At 36.9% G+C, this 21,636-nt stretch overlaps 1 protein-coding gene across 17 annotated transcripts in view; it reads left to right on the top strand.

Moving 5' to 3' along the window:
• SYNE1 (spectrin repeat containing nuclear envelope protein 1) overlaps window positions 1-21,636 on the top strand; it is a 294,381-nt gene that overhangs the window by 45,372 nt on the left and 227,373 nt on the right. For 14 of the 17 annotated variants that reach the window (XM_042016485.1, XM_042016487.1, XM_042016483.1 and 11 more), the window contains exons 1-5: window positions 4,342-4,435; window positions 6,943-7,004; window positions 16,467-16,562; window positions 18,392-18,475; window positions 21,481-21,501. In XM_042016485.1, coding sequence (XP_041872419.1) covers window positions 4,357-4,435; window positions 6,943-7,004; window positions 16,467-16,562; window positions 18,392-18,475; window positions 21,481-21,501 — 342 coding nt within the window. In that variant the 5' untranslated portion in view covers window positions 4,342-4,356. Of the gene's footprint in view, window positions 1-4,341; window positions 4,436-6,942; window positions 7,005-16,466; window positions 16,563-18,391; window positions 18,476-21,480; window positions 21,502-21,636 lie in introns of those variants that run through there. The other 3 variants (XM_042016490.1, XM_042016480.1, XM_042016475.1) reach the window with 2 other exon arrangements.

The raw sequence follows: 21,636 nt of genomic DNA, 5'->3' as shown, positions 1-21,636 counted from the left end.
TTTCTATTTGATTTTTCACCATCCAAACCATCTCTTTAAGTATATAATTAAGGAAAATAAGTAATTATAAGAAGAAATGTCGAGTGTGATCAGTTATGTCAAGCTGTTTTCACCTTACCTGTTGGTGCAGGAAAAGATATGTGTGTATGAACACTTAAGTTCACTGTCACCTGTGCCAAACTGGTGAGTAAACAGACACCTGCAGAGCAGCAAATCCTCAGTCTTTCAGACGAGCTGAAACCATTACACATGATTAACTCAAATGTTGAGTATCCTGATTTTTGTTAATATCTTCTTCAGGGTGCTGCTTTTAAAAATTAATTAAGTGTGCCTATAATGGTTTTCTAAATGGTGGTGTTTTAATTTCTGACTGTATTCAGTTGAGTGCAGATACTATGAAAGTGATTCATATATGAGTAACATGTTTACATCACATGGAGATTAACACAGCAGTCAGTGGAGATGAAAATAGTAGTGCAGCAGCACAGGCAAATACACAGTAAACATAAAATGCAAATATATTCATTGATTAGTTATGGATGCATTCTGCTTCTACATGTGCAGAAGATCAAAATGCATCCCATACAGGCAAAATATGGTGCATAGCAATTTAATTTCTGTTTGGTTTATTTTTAGTCACTCAAAACAAAAAATAGGAGCAAGTGTACTGCAAGGAAATGGGAATGATGCACAGAGTCAAAAAAATGACATTTTGGACATATCTTCCAATCCACTGCAGAAATCATGTTGTTCTCATTAGTTTCTCTGAACAACAAGGGAAGCCCTTCTGATCAAAGTGAAGAGCAGTTAGGGGCAGTGCAGAGATGTCCAGACCATGTCCTGGCTTCTAAGAATCAAGATTAAATCACTGCACAGTGCTGTGCTCATGCTCTGTTCCTTCCTCAGAAAACCAGAGTGCAGGAAAGTGGGGGATAATGTGAGTCTGGATGGCTCAGGAACATTTGACATGGTCATGAGAATATGGGCACAACAGGGCCTTACCTTGGATTTAAGGACTGGAAGTCTCCCAAGTCCCACAGTATAAACATATGCTGTGACAGTCTAAGTGCCGCTGTGAGGTGGAGCCAACAGCCTGACTTAAAGCACACACTCTCTGGTGCTGGCTAAATTTTTGGTTCACCAGATTTCAAAAAATTAATCTGCTTGCACAGTCCACAGCATGTGCTTCCAGAGAGCCTGATTGCTGATTGTGTTTGCGATAAATTGACTGAGAACAAAAGAAGACACATTGATTTGTTCAGTTTGTACTTTATTCTAACCAGATTTTTTTTTAAATGCAACCTTCTTTGGATTATAAATGGAATAATTCTTTATATCTTTCTAAATAGTGGCTAGGTGGACACTTTCTATCTCTTAGAAGTGCAGGAAATCAATAAGAAATGTTTAACTTTAAAATAACATATTTGGTAAATACATTTCAGACGGTAAGAGCAGAAAGTCCTCAGCTGTGTGCCAGCTGCTGTGCAGCAGCACGTGATGCAGCAGGCAGTGCTGCTGCAGATGTGAGCCTGCTTCTCCATACTTCAGTTTCCTGTAGTTATTCCACCAGTATGTGTGTGGGTTTTCTCTATTTCCACTCTTCCAAATGACATAAAACGTTTGGCTCCCCAAGGACTGTACTGAGGTTACCTGTAAATTGTGCAAACCCCTGAGAGCTGACCCCCATAATTTTCTCTAGTAGGGGTTTGGCCAAGAATGACTGGTTGCCTTCTAGCCCTTGTGCGTGGATTTTCTTCCTTCAGAAACTGATGGGGACCAGAGTGGTGCTCAGTGGTGGAGCAGGCTATGAGTGATGTGTAGACCTAGATCCCAAATCATGGAAATTTAGATAAATGGTCTTGTGACTGTGACCATCTCACCATCTCTGATAAAGCATGTTCAGTAGAAGCACATAACCAAGAGCTGCACTTTGACAAATCCTGTCTTCCTCCTTAAAATATATTAAAAAAAAAGATAAATGCATAAGGCATTTAAAATATATATTCTCATTCTTTGTATCAGTACTGCTAAGTCTTATTGTCAACTGAGTAGGAATGGCTGCTGAAAACAATTTTTCCCTCTTTGCTTTCATCCTTTCTTTCATCCTAAAGTCTATAGAGGTACTATCAAACCTAGCAGCTTAGAAAAAATATATAAACTTTAGAGCTACCACCGAATTTAATTTGTTTGTTGATTTCTTTTTTAAAAAAACAAAACTTTCCTGGAATTGTCCCATAAAAAACATCAACTGGAGATTTAAAGGACAAGAAATGAATTTGCATTGCCCTGTGCAGTATTACTAACTGGGGTAATCCACCTGTTAGGGAAACGTAGATTAGATGGTGTAGCTTAAAATACTGCCCCTTTTCATAGGCAGTGTCCCCACATTATTGCTTTCACTCTGCAAGCTTTTCTACAGCTGCTTTAAGTTAAAGCTGTCCTTAATGAAAATAGAAATTGTTATATAACATAACTTATTGAAAGCTTTAGAGAATGTATGCCATACTCCTCATCAAAAAAAATTTCCAGTGAGGTACTGTCCTCTGCTTTCTGTGCTGTGTTGTGTTCTCAAGTGACATTGAAACTCTGCAGCTGTTTTGGCACACTTTTCTATACTTCTATGTTGATTTAGCAGTACAACAAAAATCTGGAAAACAAAGTAAAACAAAAAGTTCTTCGGTGTTCTTAGTGAAGAACTATCAAAACCAAAGAAACAAAAAAAGGACACTGAAAATGAGGAGCTGTGAGGAACTTTAATTTCACTAAAGCAAGAAAAAACAAATCTTCACGTTATTCAGTCTGTGAGAATCAATCAAGATGCTTTTATTAGAAATGTGTGAACTTGACTCTGTTGTGACTCTCACTCTGTCCATGAGCCTCCTTCTTGTGTTGCCTTGAAGCAGAACCCAGTATTTGCCACCCTGCGCTGTCCCATCCCCAAGCACCAGGTGCTTGATGTGCCATCTGCTGCTGCACAGTACACACCTGTCAGCATGATAGCAGACCTTAGAAAAAGCATGCATGATGAACATTCCATCAACATACTCATAACTGTCTGAAGATGCATAGGTGGTTGTGTTCTTAATCCAAATAATTTTTTCTAAATGTTTTAAAGTAAATATAACCAGTTACATTTGTCTTTTTTTGCCTAATCAAAAAATTATTGTAGAAAAGCAGTCTGTCGCTGATGCTTTAGTAGCAAAAAGGTTTGTAAAAATATGAAGATATTTCCAGCCAATTAAGAGAAGATACTTGATTAAAGGTATCTTTCTTGTGATGTTTCTTTCAGATGCAGAATGATATTGTCAGAGTCATTGTGTTTTACAGAAACAGAAATTTTAATTTGACCTCTATAATGATACATTTACAGTAATGGCATAATAAAAGCCTTTTTTTTCTCATTTCAATAGTGTTTACTACTCTGTTGGCCCCTGTAGGGGAACAACATATGAATCTCCACAAAAAAAGTTTCATATCTGCCTTCATTTTACCAGAGGAAAAAAAATCTGTTCAAATGCTCTGGTGCTCTGATTTAATGAAATCGAAAGTACTGCATATTATCAGAAATCTGAGTGTTTCAGGCTGATCTAGGCACACTCCAAAAATTCTCAGCATCCTTACATATGTTTCATGCCCCTTGGTACCACAGATCAAATGCATTATTCAAAGCTAAGTGGCCTACATGTCTGTTCAGATTCATGGTTTGCTGTTGCTTCCACTTTTCAGTTGCAAAGCTGAAGGACATTCCTGTCTCGCTAGAGTATGCAGTGAACCCAACTAGTTGTTTTTAAGAGCTGTTTTCCTTTATATGTGCGACCTAGAGAAGAAGGTCTGTGTCATTCAACCATTTTTACTTACTGAGCACTATATTGTTACAAAAGCACTGGTGAGAAAGCCGCATCATTTTTTGCAGCCACACATCTTTTTGCTTTAGGATATCAGCAGTGTAGTTGGGTTGTCACGGTCCCTGGATGAATTATTCAAGCTCTTGACATCAGAGATTTCTGCTAGCGGATTGGCTGGTGCTGGGATAATAAAATCTTTCCACAGAAAAACAGTGGAGAAGGATGATGGCAGTGAGACCAGCAGAACTGCTGCTTCCAATACAGCTGGCTTTGTCTGGCTGTTGCAGCTCTGCAAGAACGTATAAGGATGTTTTTAAGGTTTGGCTTCAGGTGAATTCTCTGATAAGAGATGGTGGAGGGATTTTTGTAAGAGGCCTGCATTTCCAGTGAGGGAAAGAAATTGGATCATTGTTGAAAATTTACTTCTGGCTGTATTCTAAAGAAACGCTGCACTGAGAGAGGGGTAGAAGCCGCAGCAGCATCCACAGCAGCAGCAGCAGCAGCAGTGCCTATGGCTCGCTATAAAGGTGCTGGTGGCAGAAATGTTGTGTCATTGAATGTGCTTCCTGAATTCTTTCAGTGCCAGCAGGGTAAGTGGTGCGAGTACGGAGCTGACAGTCCTTGCAGGTGGGGAGAGCGTAAGGACCTGTGTGACACACACGTCTTGTGGGTATAGATAAGCAGTACCTGTGCAGAGAATTTAGTCAACGCAATTGCTTCCAGGTAAATTTGTACAAAGCATATTTACAATGGAATTTTTAAAATCAATGCACTGCTTGTATTGTGTTCAGACATGGATTTTACAGTGGTACAATCTGTTCCTTTTAAGCCTATGCAAAATAAGTGCTAGAACCAAGGAAACTTTATTGCTTAGTAGTTCCAGTTTGGCTTGTAAGGAATGTATTGCTCACATAATTTCCCTTGAAACGGATTATGTAGAAAGGCTATTTCTGCTGTTTGTTGATATGACTGAAACTGTGTATGACTTCTGCTGGTAAAGTGTCTTTTTAGGAGCAGGAAGCTGGTTCTTTGATTTCCAGTTTTTGTCAGAAGGCTGTTTCTTAAATAATCAAGATGCACTGGAACAACAAATTAGGCAATCATTTTTGTTCATTTCCTTGATGAGAAGTTTGACTTCTGAAGGCCTGGTTTATTTCTTTTGGCATGCCCTTGTTGTCTCAGAGTTGCTGGGGAGTTTTTTAAGTTACAGAGGTGTGAAGAGAGGCAGAACTGGACTAATTCTATGTGTGCTGATCTCTATCCCTACACCTATTCACACACAACCCAATAGAAGTGTGCAAGTACTTCCATGGAAGTTTATTTGGCTGCCTCTATATGTAATTTCAGAGCATAGCTGACATTTACTGTGTGTCAAAAGGAAGGCATCTTTTTCATGGTTAGGAACCATGCAGTGAGAAGTCTGTTTTTCAGAATGTAGAAACAATTGTCACATACAAAGTCAAGACACCTTCCTGCCAAAAATAGTCAGTGTGGAATGAAGCATGGTGCAGTATCATAGTGATATTTTTCATAACTTGCCCATGAGTGCAGCAAGTAGATTCTGAGAATGTAATACATTTTTAAAACTTACATAAGGTCACCTGCCCAATGATACAAAAGGAAAATAAAGAATGCAACATTACTTTCTTAGGCATAAAGTATGACAGTCTAGCAATAGATTCTGGACAGTGTAGGTATCTTTTTTTCCTTTGATATTTCTTATATGTGAGATACTATTTATATATAAAGAAAATATCCCTGAATTATAATGCACAGACACTTTTTGGGAACTTGTATATGGTCAGGGAGCTATCACTGTCCCACTGACGATAACATTTTGACCTATGAATTTTGTGTGGTGATTTCTATCTTTATGTACCGTCATTGTGAAGCAGCATTGCATGAGTGTAAGTCAGGGAGCTTATTGTTAGTAATGCAACAAGCTTAGAAGTTGCTATTCCAGAATGTTAATGGGTATTAAGGAATATTCCATTTTAATTTTACAGATGTGGAATAGGAAAAATGCTATTCAGTGCTGCACAAGTCATTGGCAAATGCAGTAGTTAAAATTAGATACTCCATCTGTAGATTTTGGGATATGCACATATTCTTATAGAAAGCAAATATTTAACAGCAATTGTATTTATTTGAATTTTCTTTTGGGAAATGAAGGTGCTCATTCAGAGCTGATGACAGTAATAACATGATTTGGTTTTCCATGAAATAGATATTTCCTCCTATTTTTGAAAGAAAAATCTCTGTCAGAAATACTTGAATATCTCTGTTGAGAAATTACTCCATGTGTCAAAACTGATTACCCACAAGGAAGGGACAGGACTTTGTGGATTGCTTATAGTGCTGTGATGCTCTTCCCTCCACCGCTGTGACCCTTGCTGCTGGAGCTGGAGGAGCTCATTTGGGAGCTATTTTTATCTGTGCATCTGGCAGCTGTCCCGCAGGGATGATGTGACAGTCAGGGAAATTCACTATAAATCAGACAAGTGCTTTGAGACAGGACTAAGGGAGGTGGTAAGTAGTGGTGGAGAAACTGCCTGAGCTAGCTAATGGCTCCTTCCTGTTAGGATCTCCCAGAGGACAGATAAGTTTGATAATACAATTTCAAGTCTTTGATTCAACATTCTAAACATTTTCAAATAGACACGCTAAGAGTATTTTTTCTAAGTTCCTAGCTGACTTTCTACCTAAAAGCGGCTTGGCTGTTGGAGACGTGGATTCTAGTTAAAAAGTATAGAGAAGTTCTAGGTGCTCAGACCTTGGGTAAGTATAGTATGGACTTAGAACTCAGATTTATCTCGACATTCAGATTTTAAATGGTGTCTTTCTTGTTATTGGCTTGTTAAGACTTGAACTTTGCCGTGAAACTCTTCAAATAGTCAGTTATCAGAACATTATTGTAATAATATGAAGTATTTGTTATGAGTATTTGGAAGCAAAATTGACTGTCACAATAAAATATAGAGTAATTTCTGGCAAGGACAGAATGCATTTGTTGTCAATAGGGAATTTTACTCTTCCATCATGTAAATCTGAGTGTATCCAGTGATGTCTAATCAAACTGATTTCCTTTTATTCTCAGATGAGCAAGAGTCAGTGCAGAAACGGACTTTCACAAAATGGATCAATACTCATCTGGCTAAGGTAACACATGGGTTTGAAACTTATTTTGTTTAAAAATCCAGCCTTTTAATCTATGCCTATACAGCCCTGGAGTATAGAATATGTCAGCTTTCTCTGAGCAGTATTTCATAAAGTTAAAAAAGGATCCTCATCATCTGTACACCGTTGAGGATGAATCTCAGCATGGTAGTGGTCAGCTGCAGAAGTGTGAGTGGTGTCCAAAGGCAACCACCCAGCTTCTTTGGCCAGAACAGAAGGGTAGCACAGTACCTGCTGTTTCAGCCAGAGGAAATGTCTGAAACTGATTTCTATGAAATAGAAATATTAGACTTATTGCACACAATATATTCAAATAAAACTTAAGTCATGTCTGTAGTTTGATAGAGATGTACTGAGCTGGTTACAGACATAAATAGTGCTTCATTAATCCAGTGCCGAATTAATTATCTGATGCATTGTGGGATTTGTCATGAAACTATTGTTGCTTCTTCTTAACAAAACTTAAAACTCCTCTTTTTGCCTTTAGAAGAGTAAAGACTGGGATCTATACACAGTTTTAGAAGTATTAAGCTACGATTGGTACTTTATATGAAAACATAAGCAGTGAGATTCAATTTGGCATTTCCTGAAGTTTTCACACAACACAGCTCTAAACATAGTTATCAATTAGTCCAACAAATTAAAATTTTAAACTCCAGAGAAGCTTTTTGAAATGTGTATTTTTAAGCCTGAAGATGAATGATCATTAAAATTGAGCGAAGAATATCTGTAACAGCACTGTTTTAGCTTTTGTGGAAGGAATTGGCTAATAAAAAATGAGCCAAGCAAAGCAGGAAGCCCTTCTAATGCTGTATCATGTGATTTGATCTAATGAGACAGTATGGTAGAGCAGCAGCACTTATTTGCATTGCTGAGGAATGTATTTGAAGGACTTACTATGAAATTAACTACACTGGCATTGTAAAATTCAAGTGCAAGAACAAAGTCATCTTCAGGACTTCTTGACAGTGGATTCTCACTGGAAATGAGGTCTGTCCCCATATTGTCTTTAAACTAATTTGGAAAAGCTCCCCATCCAGCAGAGAAGCACTCTTTTTTCTGTTTACTTCAACTGAAATTGAAAGGCATTCAGTGTTTGCTAAAGGATTTGCTATGAGGGCTGCAAGTGAATGTCAGAGGAGAAAAATAACTCTTATTTCATGTTCATCTATTTCTTAGTTGTATTGTGTCCTTAATAATAATCTGATAATTATGGAAAAGAAGAACTGTTAGGTAGGTTATCAATATTGTACTGTTAGGTATTACGAGTGTGTGTGTGTGCACGTCATGACAATTTCCTGGTCTACAGACTAATCCTTGGGAAAAGACAAAGTTGTGGTGGCAGCTTCACTGAGAGATCTTTCTCTGGATTGGGATTTGGGACTGTTTCCTGCTGTGCTAGTCCCTTTGGGCCATGAGGACTCAGATGAACCTTTTGACTTGCCTGATCTAGGTGTGTTGTTCTTTAATGGGTCTGATACTGTAAAGGCTGATCAAATACATTCAAACCAGGCAGTTATGCAGCCACAGCCCTGACTTTCAGCTACCTGAGGTACCTTTTAGTTACTTGTAGTAACTGATTTGTGTACATTCATGCTTGAGCAGGAAAGTTGTTTCTGTGATACTTTTATTGATGGCTCTCAGCACGTTTTCCTCACTGCCTAAATCAGATGTATAGATTAGCTGGCTCTGCTTCCCATTTCCACTGTTACACTGCCAAAGGAGAAGCACTGTTCATAGAAATTAAACTCAACAGAAGTGACCCATGCCATTCAAATTCTTCAGGTTTAAAGCTTAAGCTTTTAAAATTTTGTTAGTTGCGTTTTTGGAAATACGTAAATGGAAATATGTTTTTTTAGTTAATCACAACAGTATGAGGTGCAGGTGAGTCTCTGAAGTGCCCAGGACTTCCCTTGCACTCATGTTCTGACTTGTACCTCAAAGTTTCAATATTTAGGCTGAGTTTTGTAAAAGGTTGTTGTGGTTTTGATTGTTTCAAAACAAACTGGAGATCTGTAACATCTCCATTGTCTGTAAGCCTTTGAAATGTGACAAGGAAAAGTCCTGGAAGGATACCCACTTTTAGGCAGCCTTGTCTGCATTCTGCTCTCATCTTTGGCCCAATAAAAAGTGGAGCATCTTTTAATCTGGTACCTAGCAAGGAGCACTGTGAAGTGTTGGCCTCAAACTTACAGCAGAGAAACAGCAATACATGCTGCACCACTGTGGGGTAAAGGAACTGGGAGTGAAGAAGTGAAGCTGAGCCAGGGGAAAAAGGGGTAGCTGGGGGCAAGGTGATTTGAATTTTGCCTTTGTGTCGCACCATTGATCCAGAAAAACTCTGCTGAGTTTGACTTAGTATTTGCATTCAATATTAAGACTAACTTCACTTCAAACTGTCTCTCTATCTCTTGGCTACTCTTGGAAAATTTGGGTTTCTTTCCTTTCACTGCCATTTTTTATAATCTCATAAAATTATCAATGGAAAAATTAATAGGAGGAAATAACAGAAAAGTGAAAACTATAATTAAGATTTCTGTAACTTTTAACACCATGGCTATCTAAAGAAATGTCTCATCATAAATGAGTTGGAGGGTTTTTGGAAAAAAGTACTACATGAAACCTCAAAAGCAGGGGAAGATAATGTTTTCTAAGCAAAGATTGATGGGGTTTCACTGTAGCAATTTGAAAGATGTGTTTAGAGGTAGCAAAGGAAAGGAAACTCTAAGGTAGAGTTGTCATCCTTATACTGTGTTTGAGTAGAGCAAAGGAGGATCTAAAAAGGAGCAGTTTCTCACATTGTGAGGAGTAGTGATTTGAAAGAAATAGAAATACAGAAGTAATTTGACTATTTTAGGTAGGACCAAGAACAGTTCATAGCTTGGGAGCATAAAGCAGGATGTGATTGTTTGTCAGGGTTTGCTATGAGTAAAAAATTCTTCCCTGCTAATCTTTAAGATCTTAGTGTATGTTTTTCATCTAAAAAGTCGTGCTCAAATTGAAACAAACTAATTCAGTAACTGAGGCTATCAAGTACATTAAACCAATTAAGAATGGGTTTGAGAATATGGATACAGATAAATAAGAATGAGCAAACCAGGTAAATTAAATGAGACTATTGCTGAAATTTCTTTGCCAAAAAGGTTGTCAGGCACTGGAATTGGCTGCCTATGAAAGTGGTTGATTCATGATCCCTGGAGGTATTTAGAGGAGGTGCAGGTGTGGCACTTAGGGACATGGCTTAGTGATGGACATGTCACTGTAAGGTTAATGGTTGGACTTGATGTTAAAGCTGTTTTCCAGCCTAAGTGGTTTTAGGATTCTATGCATTGAATTTTATGAAAGGCAATAGGAGACAGGTGGAATTTTTTATTCTCTCTCACTCTTATGATAGAATGCTACCTTTTAAAAATTATTTTTCCTATTTCAAATAGACATTCTTTCACAAGCAGAAGACAGGTAAAAGACTCAAAGAAAGGTGGAGGTGAAACAGCCTTGGTGCAAGCTGTGCCCTCACCCAGCGGGCATGAACAGAGAGGATAGACTTGCAAGTATGATAACTAGCAGGTAGTGTAATACAGCTTCATTTTGGGTGAGCTGTTAGCACGAGGCTGCATCTGTCCCTCTGCTGTCTCCCTAACCCCAGCTGTCTCTGCTCTCTGATTCTGAGTAGTAATCTGGTGAGACTCATCAACTGGAAATTATATGTTTTCTCTGCCAGCGACTTTCAGAAATTGGGTCACAGTCTATGAAATGAATGTGATCTATCTTCTGGCCATCCTGTTGAATTTTTGTGCATCTGTGCAGTTCTACTAATGATAAATGAGATATGCATGTGTAACAGGACAAGAAGTTTTCAGATTCCATATAATTTATTCATATTTTTCTGTGATTGTAGAACTGTCCTTCCTCATCTCAATCTCAGCTTCTAAGTATAGATGTAATTTGAGTATGCTTCTATCTTTTGAAACATCTTTTCAAAGTCTAAATTTAAAATACAGAACAAATTTACACCATATATTTCAAAAAGGAGGCATTACTTGCATTCAGAACAGCAATTGCTTAAATATTTTTCATTTCATTACCTATGCCAATTTTTGAGGTAGGGGATTAGATGAGTAAAGAAGATGAAAACTGTATCACTTTCTTAAACAGCAGAGGCATGTGATTTTTATTGCCTTTTTCATCTTTCCTGAAAGTTTGGGGGAACAGTAGTTTCAAAGCTTTGAAACACAGACTGTAAATTGGTTTAACCCAACCAAATAACGTTTTTGTTCCCAGGTATAGGGATAATTTTAGTATTTGTACTCACCAAAGTATTGCTGTAACCTCACTGATAGAGTGAACAACAAATACTTACTGAAAGAAATTACTATTAATTTTGTGTTTCCATTAAGAGGATGCACACATTAAAACACAAAAGCAGAGGATGGATATCAATTAGAAATAAAACTAAGAACGGATGAATATTTTTTATTTTATGTATGCAATATTTATATAATGCTCAATTACACCTTGAGCATTAAATCTCATGTTAAAACTTTTGAAACTGAAAAATTATATCTTTTATAGCAAAGAAAGGAAGAAGAAGGTATATACCAAGACACAGAGCTCTCACACGCAGTTCTGTCCATGATGTTAGCTTGTTCTTAAAATGTAACTTGGTCTTTCAGGAACCTCATCAGTTTTCACCATTTAACTCAGTCTGATCCTTTTGGTTGCTTTCAAATGTGAAAATAGAGGCCTACAATACCTTAGTCACTGACACAGAAAAAATACAAGCTACTGTTCACCTTGACTGCATGATGAGGAAAATCTGACTGGTAGATTTCTGCTTCAACAGTTACTATATGATTCACCTAGCATTGCATGTAGCCTCTAATGTTAAACAGTGAATCCTAAATTAATTTATGTGATGAAATTAAGAATGTAAAACTTAGGACTGAGTCCCTCAGTTTTAGTAATTCAAAAAGTCACTAACAGCAAGGAATATGAAAACCTGCATGCTTATGGATTTAGGAATTATATTGTGGCAGAAGGGTGGTACAACTATTACAGAGTAATGGAAATTTCACATTGTCCTTGCTATTCTAACATATATTTCCTTGCAGAGACAAATTCAGTTGTTACAGAGATTTGTTCCTGTTTGTGCATGTGGATAGATTTTCATACATCTTTTCAGCAGTTTTTGAAAGATTATTTGAAAATTAATGTAGCAAAAATAATTTTCAATGTCTGCATTGGCATTCATTATGATGCAGATGCTGTTATTTGTATAGTATGATTTATTCATTAGACAAGTTAAGTAAAGAATGTGAGGAAAAGATTCCTGTAGCAAAGATGCAAATGAGAAATTAAATGCAAGAAAAAGTGTTGGAATAAAAGCAAGGCTTAGCAAATACACGTTTGTTCCATATCTGAAGTTTGGATTTTATAAAACTTACTTTACTTTGTGAGAGGAGGAATGTCTAGAGATTGCAGGTCTATTCAAAAATTTTTTTTGAGGCTTGTCAGTGAAATATTTTTCTGTATGTACCGATGTTCAATCCTTTAAGTCAGTCAGAATATTTCCTGGAAATGACAGCAAATTAGACAAGTTGTAAGAGCAAAAAATTTTTGCAAAGCATTTCTTCCACAGTTCCCATTTATGATCAATCAGTTCTAAATACAGGTATTTAAATTAATATTTAATGTGATGAAAATCTAGTTTATTAACCTTGAAGCTTTGTTCTCATTTAATTCATATTCCTCCTACAGATCACATTTACTTGTACTGAGTGTGACTCCCTGCTTGGGACATGGCTGTTCCTAGGTATCGTTGTCACTATAAACCACACTACTGTGATTGGATAAACTGCAATAAATGAGTCTGTAATAGAATTCATGCAAACCAGGGCGTAGCAGATCGTTAATCTTATTTTGCTATTTTTCTTCCTTGTAGAAGCTTGAAGAAGAGCTTAATCAAATACTGAGGCACCTGAAATCATAGTGTGCACCACGTGACAAGTTGTAGATTTAATGTCTCGTTATTCATTGAAGTATATTCTAAGTTCTGCCAAAGAATTTTGTTCAAGAGTTTATGATTGACAGTTTTTCTTTAGTATTACAAGGTATTTCTTTGCACAGGCTTTCCAGCATTCAAAATAGAGTGTATTAGTATCATTGCAGCTGATTGTATTGCTAGGGCTACACACTTACATGCAAAAAGCCAAAATCTGGAGTACATTCAATATTTTAAAATTGCAAAAATTTAAGTTAGTTTTCATTCCCTGCTTTTGCCGATTTACAGTTAGTATTTTGGCAGTGCATTAAGGAACTAAGTGAATAGTTGTTAAGCCTGAGTCACCAAATTAAAAAGTTTTCAATATATTGTAACTGAATATAGCTTAAAAAAAACCCCCAAACCTTCCTTCTCTGGAGGCTAATAAGTAATCAGTGTTCACCTTCATCTTTCACTTCATTTGGCATTATGTATGCATCCAAGGAGTAGGTATTTAACCATTCCAACAGAAGATGTGTTAATATCAGTGGAGGATCTGCTAGAAAACTTTAAAGTATCAATAGTCCATATGTGTGAGCTTCTCAGTATCAACTGGTGTATATATCAGCACAGGGAATAAGATTGATATCCATGCTTGTGTAGAAGAGGAGTCTATTTTTCCATATATAGCACTAGAAATAATGCTCATTCCGTATTTCTGAGAGTGACTGAAATAATAATAGTAATAATAGGGTAAATTCTAAGCTTATATGCCCAGTGTAGTTAAAAAAAAAAAAAAGGTGAGTGTAACCTCCTTGTAACCAGGTGTTAACATCTTCAGGGTAGTGAAAAACATTATATTAAAAAGTGTATTACTAAGAATACACAGTTTGGCAGTTTATATAATTAACTAGTTTTCCATATTAGAGGGATCTTATACAGGAGATCTTGTGACACGGGTGTCGCATCTGCCTTCTGTTCCTGTTTTATTGGTTGTAAAATCCTGTTTTATTGGTCGTTCCTGTTTTTATTGGTTTAGCAGACATGGTGTGTTGCTGCTAAATACTGGCAGTGTTTGTAATTATGCCACCTTCCAGCAACTAAAAGTACATTTCAGCCTGCTGAGTTAAGGACAAGTGTTGTGATTCTCACACTTCAGAGCAGGAGGTCTTACCAACTTTGGTGCTTAATGGTTTCTTTGCTGCTTCTCATCTTATTCAGTGCTTTCTCTTTACCTGTTTTTACTCAAACCAGTGTTCAATTCAAGTAGAAAGTACTGTAGATGTTCATTTGCTTGAGATACTTTCACTGCCTTACCGTAGTACCAGGCCTTAGTTGGGGCATAAATCTAGTTTTTGTAGCTTCTGTCAATACCACTGGAGGGTGGTTCAGAGCAAGAGGTTGGCTTGGATGATCAGAGGTTTTAACTACAGTGTGAAGCTATACACTGGAGAAACCAGAAGTGCTTCCCAGACTTGCTTTGCAGATGAACTCTGGATTACTTCTGGCTTCATGTTGGGATGAGACAAATTCTGACCCCTCCCTCGATTTGTGGGTAAGGATACCACAGCACCCAAGCTGGAAGGGAGCTGTGTTATGCTCAAACAGGGTGTCTGACAAGCACATTATGGGCACCAGAATTACGGGGTACTGTAAATCTCACTTACTTTTCAATCTAAATGTATCCTAAATTGCCCACTGTAAGAAATCCGCCTCCCTTCATTGCTGTAGTGTCAATTTCAAGAGACAAACCTCACTACTGGGGCATTTTCATAGGTGGGGAGATTCTTTCAGGCCTTCACCTCCTGTTAGATTAGGTTGGCAGCCGCTATAATCTTCTTGTCTTTATGGCTAAATTATTTTAGCACATAATTCTTCAGTGTTTTGTCATGTGGTAATACTGATAAAACCAAAGCTGCTCCAAGCTTCAAACAGGAAATGATAACTTAGAAGGTGAGGAAAATTAATTGCATTTATGTCAACTGCCTGTGATGCAAGACTGGGACAAATTAATCTCCAGTGACCCACTTGCTCCACTGATCTCTTTGGTGTTATATTAAGGAAGAATATGATCCAAGAAAGAACTTTATCTATTGCATTGCTAGGAAATAAAAAACAACTATGACTAGATATACCCTCATAATGAGTTGTAGTGCTGCTTTATTTTATATACATGAGAAAATAGGCTCTTCTATTAGTGTGACTATTAGAGCATGTCAAATCTCAGATGAAGTCTGCTCCAGCAGAGGAATTCTTTTTTCACTTTATGCCAAAATTATGTTTCGTTGAAATACTAGTTTATCCAAGCTGAAAATTTTTTTTTTATTTGGGGAGCCAGAATCTTTTGCTTTCTCCTGATTTGTTATTACATTTTTACCTTCTCAAGAGCAATGTTTCATTTGTTAGATTCATTTTTTCAAATCTCTATTTCTACACAAAAAAAGTAATCCGTAAATTGTTGTACAAGCACTTTTTTTAACAAGTGCCCCAAAAGTAAATTATTAAACATAAAGTAGTTTCAAGAATTTTGTACTCTCATTGTAATTTTAGTGAATTAGCAGGTATTGTTATTAGTATCATTATTATCATCATCATTATTGTTTTCATCATCAAAAGGTATATGAATTCTCACAAGCTGATGGAAGCTGGAGGATGCTTATTCTGATTTTCAGCTGGACCAAGTTTAAACTTTTTGTTTCTGAGAGTCATTTTGTGATCATTAATCTACTGACCAGCTGAGAGCAGTAGTTCCACAAACTGGGGTGCATTTAAGAATACAGAGTTTTATTATGTGACCATGTTATTTAAAATTTCTGAAAAATCACCTGTTTACATATTTTTGAGTGTTGTCATTGTTATTCTTGTGAATGTAAAGACATTTCGTGAGCAGTTTGTGTTAAGTAGGAGCTGACATAATGCTGACAGCACCAGAAGCCTGCAAGGCTGGAGGAGAGGAAGGGAAATACAGCAACTCAGTGTAGGAACTGTCAGCTGCGAGTAAGTGGCAGCATCACTCAACCTGCTACACCACTCAAGGGATCTTCCCTTCATACACCTCCTTCTATTGCTCAGACTGAAAGAGTGAAATTCCTGTGAAATACTTAACACTAGGGAAAATAATCTGATGGACTGAATGTGACTATAATAGTACATCTGTAAGTTCTGTGTATTTTATAGAAACAGAGGCAGTTGCTGGTGTGTTTCTCTGCTTGTTTCAGGGAGCAGGAGGTTTTTTCTTTGTATCATCAGTGGCAGAAATCCACAAAGTGTTACAGTCCTGTGCCAGAAATGTTAAGTAAACAGTGTCGTGGCAAAGCAGTGGTTAAAGGATATGTTGATATTAAACATTGTAAAACACGAAGAAGGGGACCAGCCACTCTCTTTGGGTTTCTGTTCAAAAGGAAGAGAGGTAGGATGTAATCCTGGTGAGCTTTTATAATATCTGAAACCTTCTCCCTTCTCAGCGCAATCCTCCCATGCTGGTGAATGACCTGTTTGAAGATATCAAAGACGGGGTAATGCTTATTGCTCTTTTGGAGGTTCTTTCAGGGCAAAAGCTGGTAAGAACTTTCTTCCTTCTAAATATACAAGATAGTTGCGTAATTTCTGTGGGATACAATTTTCTAATAAGTTTCTCTATTTCAATACTGTACAAAAACTTGCTCTTACATAGGAAACTAAGTTTTTCACGGAGTGGATTATCTGATTACAAAGCATTATTACAGATTATTACAGGCACACTTGATTGTATGCATTTTTTATTAATTTTGCCGTGTATTTTATAAAAATTTCTTATTTGTATTAGTCTTTGCAGTTTGTCTGGGCTTTACTGCTATGACACTGTCAAGGTCTAAACTGCAAGTTACTTCTATACATCTTGGAAAAATGAGTCATTTCTTGTTAAATTTATGGCTTTGCCTCAAAAAATCTCATACAAGCTCCTCAAATTTCATGGGGGCTTATATCCATTTGCCTTGACAGCTGCTCTGCTACTGTAAAGTACCTTAAATGATGCCAAATGGCTTTTTCACAGCCAAGTTAAGTGCAGAGGGGATGGTGTCCACACAGCAAATAGGCTGTCTCTTGGGAGGCAGGCTAGTTTTGTGCATGGAGGAGAAAAACGAAAGGATTTTAGGCCAAGGGCTCTGAGTTTTCCCTAAACAGCTTGCAGATCAGGTGTCTGAAGGAGCAGTGCAGCTGTCTGTCGTTCAGCTGGCTCCAGGGCTCAGGTGTTACAGGCTCCCTCACATGAAGGCAGTTTGCAAGTGCTCTCCTTTTCATATTTCACCTCTGTTTCGATTGCAGGGGAATCCCAAAATTAGGTAGTAAATCAAACTGCAAAAGCGATTTTACTATGAAATGGGATAAAGATGTGCTTTACAGTGTGTTTCTGCTCCGTTGCAATATACCCATTTCAGTTTCTGTTAGTGTAAGATAGAAAGCCTCCCTCTTGTGGCGAACCACAAGTAGTAAAACAGGGAAAGAATTTTAATGACGGCACCTGTTACAGTGAAATTCACTGGATTGTATCCTGCCTATATTACCTAGGCAAAGACAAGAGATATTCCAAAACTAGAATAGTGTCTGGTCAACTTAAAGGTTATGTATACCAGCGTATGATATCCTGTAGTAACTACAAGAGGTATTCAGAATTTATAGTAGGCCTTTGTTAAATCCATTTGTAACATCATGAATGGGAATTTAAATTACAATTTTGCACATTTGCATTACAATATAAAATTCCGTGGGGAATTTGATTCCACTGTAGAGTATTAGAAACCTAGCATATTTTCTTGATCAAATTGAAAGAATTCTGTCTTTTTTTTTAGCCTGCGTGTCTAAAGTTCAGCGAAGTTCATTGTTCAATGGGAATTTAGCTGAGATTTTAATTGCCAGTAAGGTATTAGAGAGATGGGATGAAAATCCATAGGTAAAATGTCTTCACTGCAGACTGATTTGTAAAAATAACAACCACTTTGACTTATACATTGCAGGCAAAAATATGTCACTGAGAGAATGTTGTCTTCTCTCAAATGCATATATATATACACACACACACATATATGTGTTTGCATGTGTGCAGAAACAGTAGTAGTTACTTTACATAAGAAAAACAGTTCTCTGATTTAATGATGTTTATGGACTGAAGCCAACAGCTTGCATCCTGTGATTTTTAAGACATATGTGACTTTTTTATAATGGAATTATTGTACTTGTGTCCCCTGTATCTGTCAGTCCTCCCTGTGATCTATATGCAAAGATACAATTCAACAATTTAACTGTTCCAAGAAGCTTTTTTACATAGCCATTGACTGTAATCTGGAACTTCATTTTTTGAAGCAAATTGGCATAAATCTGATTGAAGTTTAATCTGTTCTTTTTCTTTAAGCCTTGTGAGCAGGGACGTCAGCTGAAGAGAATTCACTGGGTAGCCAACATTGGCACAGCTCTGAAGTTTCTAGAAGGTAGACGGGTAGGTATGGTAGCACTTAGCCCTGGTTTTAATTTTTTTTTTCCTTTGTCACCGTAAGGATGTGATTTGTATCCACCCATCTGTTTTTATTCTCCAAAATCTGAGCTATGTTTCTACACAGTGCCTGAAAACTGCTTTAAAGTAAAAATTATACGGTCCAACACTAATATGTGGCAATGCATAGGGTGAAACTTGTTGGTTTGGTTTTTTTTTTTTTTTATTAACAATGAACCACCTTGGAGGATTTCCTTTTTTTTTTTTTTTTTTTTTTTACTGTGCTCCTTGGCTCCTCATGATTTCTACTTCCCTGTTGCTGTTCTTAGCAAAGAATGAACTTTAGTTCAGGAGAGACATTAATTTATAATTAAAAAATAGATTTCTGGTCTTCACTAGCTTTTAAACGCAAAAATCTACTCCCTGAAGTTATAGATATGAAAATAAAGGGCAAGGTGACCCCGTATTAGCTTTCCGGGACTTCAGACTAATTCCTGGATTTGTACTGGTCCAGTCAGTGCTGTGGCTGTTTTAGAAAAGAAAAAAAAATTATAAATTGAACAAAAGAAGAAAACTTAAAAACTCATTTTGATCTTAGTATGAATATCATATAAAAGCAATGTATTTCTACCCTTTTTCCTGACTTCTCTCTGTACTGTAATAACTCAGATCTGGATTTTTTCGTTAGATTATAGGTATTTTTTTCCTCTTATTTCTGCATTTAGTTCAATTTTTCTCAGTGCAGATGTTACCCCTGATGAATTTTATGTCTCCACAATTCTGTACATTGGGAGTTGTTGGATTTTGGCAATCTTTACCTCTCCTTGGCTCTCTAACATCCAAACCTAATTGCATTTATGTTACATGGGAAACAATCTTAGCAGATGCCCGTAAAAATAAATCTAAAAGAGAACTTTTTAAAATTGAAAATGTATAACCAAAGCAAATATGTTCCTGGAATTCCGCTTTAGCTCACAATTTCTCTATTTGAGGAATTATAGTTTGTTAATGCAAACCATATCATATGGAGCCTGAGGGAGGAAGCTCAGGTACAGACAGAGCTGTTCCCTAGTGAGACCTCTGTAACCTAAGACAAGGCTGGGGCGAAGAGAAAAGTACCCAGACTTCCCCAGTTTACATGTCACAGCGTGGTGGGTGATCCAGCTTAGATCCCAGAAATACTGTAGCAGTGCAGCTGGGAAACTGACCCTCCAAGGATCAAGAGATTGCCAGAGCACTGCATTTTTCCTTCTGGTATCTCAGTATCTTTGTCCAGACTTGTCTTAGTTTCTTTGTAATTGTTGTGTTAACATGCCAGATTTTCTTCTACAGGGAGTTGGAAATATGCAGGGTGTCAGGTGTATCAGGGTGGTCGATAGCTGTGTTCCATAAGCTGAATGTAACCTAAAGGATGCATCTCTCCCGTCTGTCATTCTTCTCCTCCCAGAGGAGGTGGGGATACTGTTCAGACAATAAATGCTTCTTCAGCAGCTGAATGCCATCCCTGGGCTGTACTCAAAGGGCAACAAATGCAGACAGGATCTCCTTTCTCCATGGGCTCTCCCATAAAAAAACCTTATTACACATTTAATCAACTTACTATTTTCACTATCCAGAGAGACTTCTGCTAATACTCCTGTTACACTAAAAACTTCAGCTCTCAATTAACAGGTAGTATTCTAGACAAAACTGGTTTTCTCATGGTTCTGAAAATTTTATTTTTAGTTTTAGATCCGTCTTAATGGTGTATAAGATAAAGGTAACTCAATAACTACACTAGATGGACTATGCTTCTGTGAACAGTGGCCTGATCAGAAGCATTAGCTGAGTCCCTGTAAATCTTTTGATTTGTAATAGATGCTAAAATAGCCCCACTTTCTAGAAAAAGAAAAGCTTTTGTTGGAATTGGTCTAGCTGAGAGAATGAGGTATATTTTTTTAAGATAGGGAATAGAAAATTTTCCTTATTCACTGATGGAGAAACTAGTAATGTCAAATTTCCTAGAGTCTTGTCAATGTCTTGGAGAGGACTGAAAATGTAACTTATGGGGACTTCTGCTCTGCCTCTTCCAAAGCAGCCTATGCAGATTAAATTCTGAAAAAAACTTAGAGGTCTGGACAACAATGTTTTGTTTGCTCTTGACATTGTCTAGTGGTTTTCCAGTTGCTGATTCAGAGAAATGCAGTCTTTTGTCTGTTTTGGAGAGACAAATGAGGTCACTTAAAGTCGTTGTCCAGCTTTTCTTTAGACTGTTCACCAAAGTTTTTCCACAACCTTTGTCCTTGAACAAGCTTGTAGTGCGTGGGCACTTTAGCAGTCATTCATATTTTTATCATGATTGATGTCTGACTCTTAGTTTTGCCAAGGAAGTAAATACTAACATAGTTGCTGATTTTCCAATACTACTTTTTTAAATTTCCTTGAGCAATATCTACATGTCAGTTTCTTTATCATAAATTCATTCCCCTCTTTATTTCCTTCTGTCTTATGAACTTCTTTTAGGGTGATATTTTATTCAGACTATAGATTAGCAGTTGAGAGTTAACAGTCATGAAATCTGTTCCCATTTCTGTTGAAAAATCTAATTTGACCTTGGACAACTAATTTTTTCCCACTCTATTTTTAAAAAAGCTATTGTTAGGCTTGTCTTGCAAAGGGGCCTTAATCAGTGGTTTTGATATCCTTTACAATAAAATGTTCTTTGCAGGAGAACTGTGGCATTCTCTTTTTCCCTTTTCTTTTGTTTATGCTTTTTCCACTCCTTTCCTTTTTATATTTTTATTTTTAAACTCACTTTCTCTTTTCATTACACATGGGTTAGAACTGTATCAAGGAACCCTGCATAATTTAAAATCTGTTGCAGAGTATTTCAGTTGCTCTCCTGATTAAATTTTATTGTAAGATATGCCAAAAATGTGCTTTCTTTCCATTAAAAAATTAGATTAATGCATTTACCTAATATTTTAAAATTTATTTTTGTATCATATTTTTCCTTTTGCTTTTCACGCTAGTCCGTATACAGAGGATCTCCGGTTTGTACAGTGTTTCTATCTAATTTTTATTTTTCTTTCTGCTTGAAATTATTTTTTCTACTAATAATAGCATGGATTAGTCTTAAAAGTTTCCCATTACTTGCAAAACTTTCCTAAATGTGAAATTATACTTGT

Source organism: Corvus kubaryi, unplaced genomic scaffold, assembly GCF_017639235.1.
Source record: "Corvus kubaryi isolate FWS band 111438036 unplaced genomic scaffold, C.kubaryi_AGA036_p1.0 split3-73, whole genome shotgun sequence".
Classification (NCBI taxonomy): Eukaryota; Metazoa; Chordata; class Aves; order Passeriformes; family Corvidae; genus Corvus; species Corvus kubaryi.
Note: the sequence above shows the minus strand (reverse complement) of the source record. Positions and strands in the feature narration are given on the sequence as shown.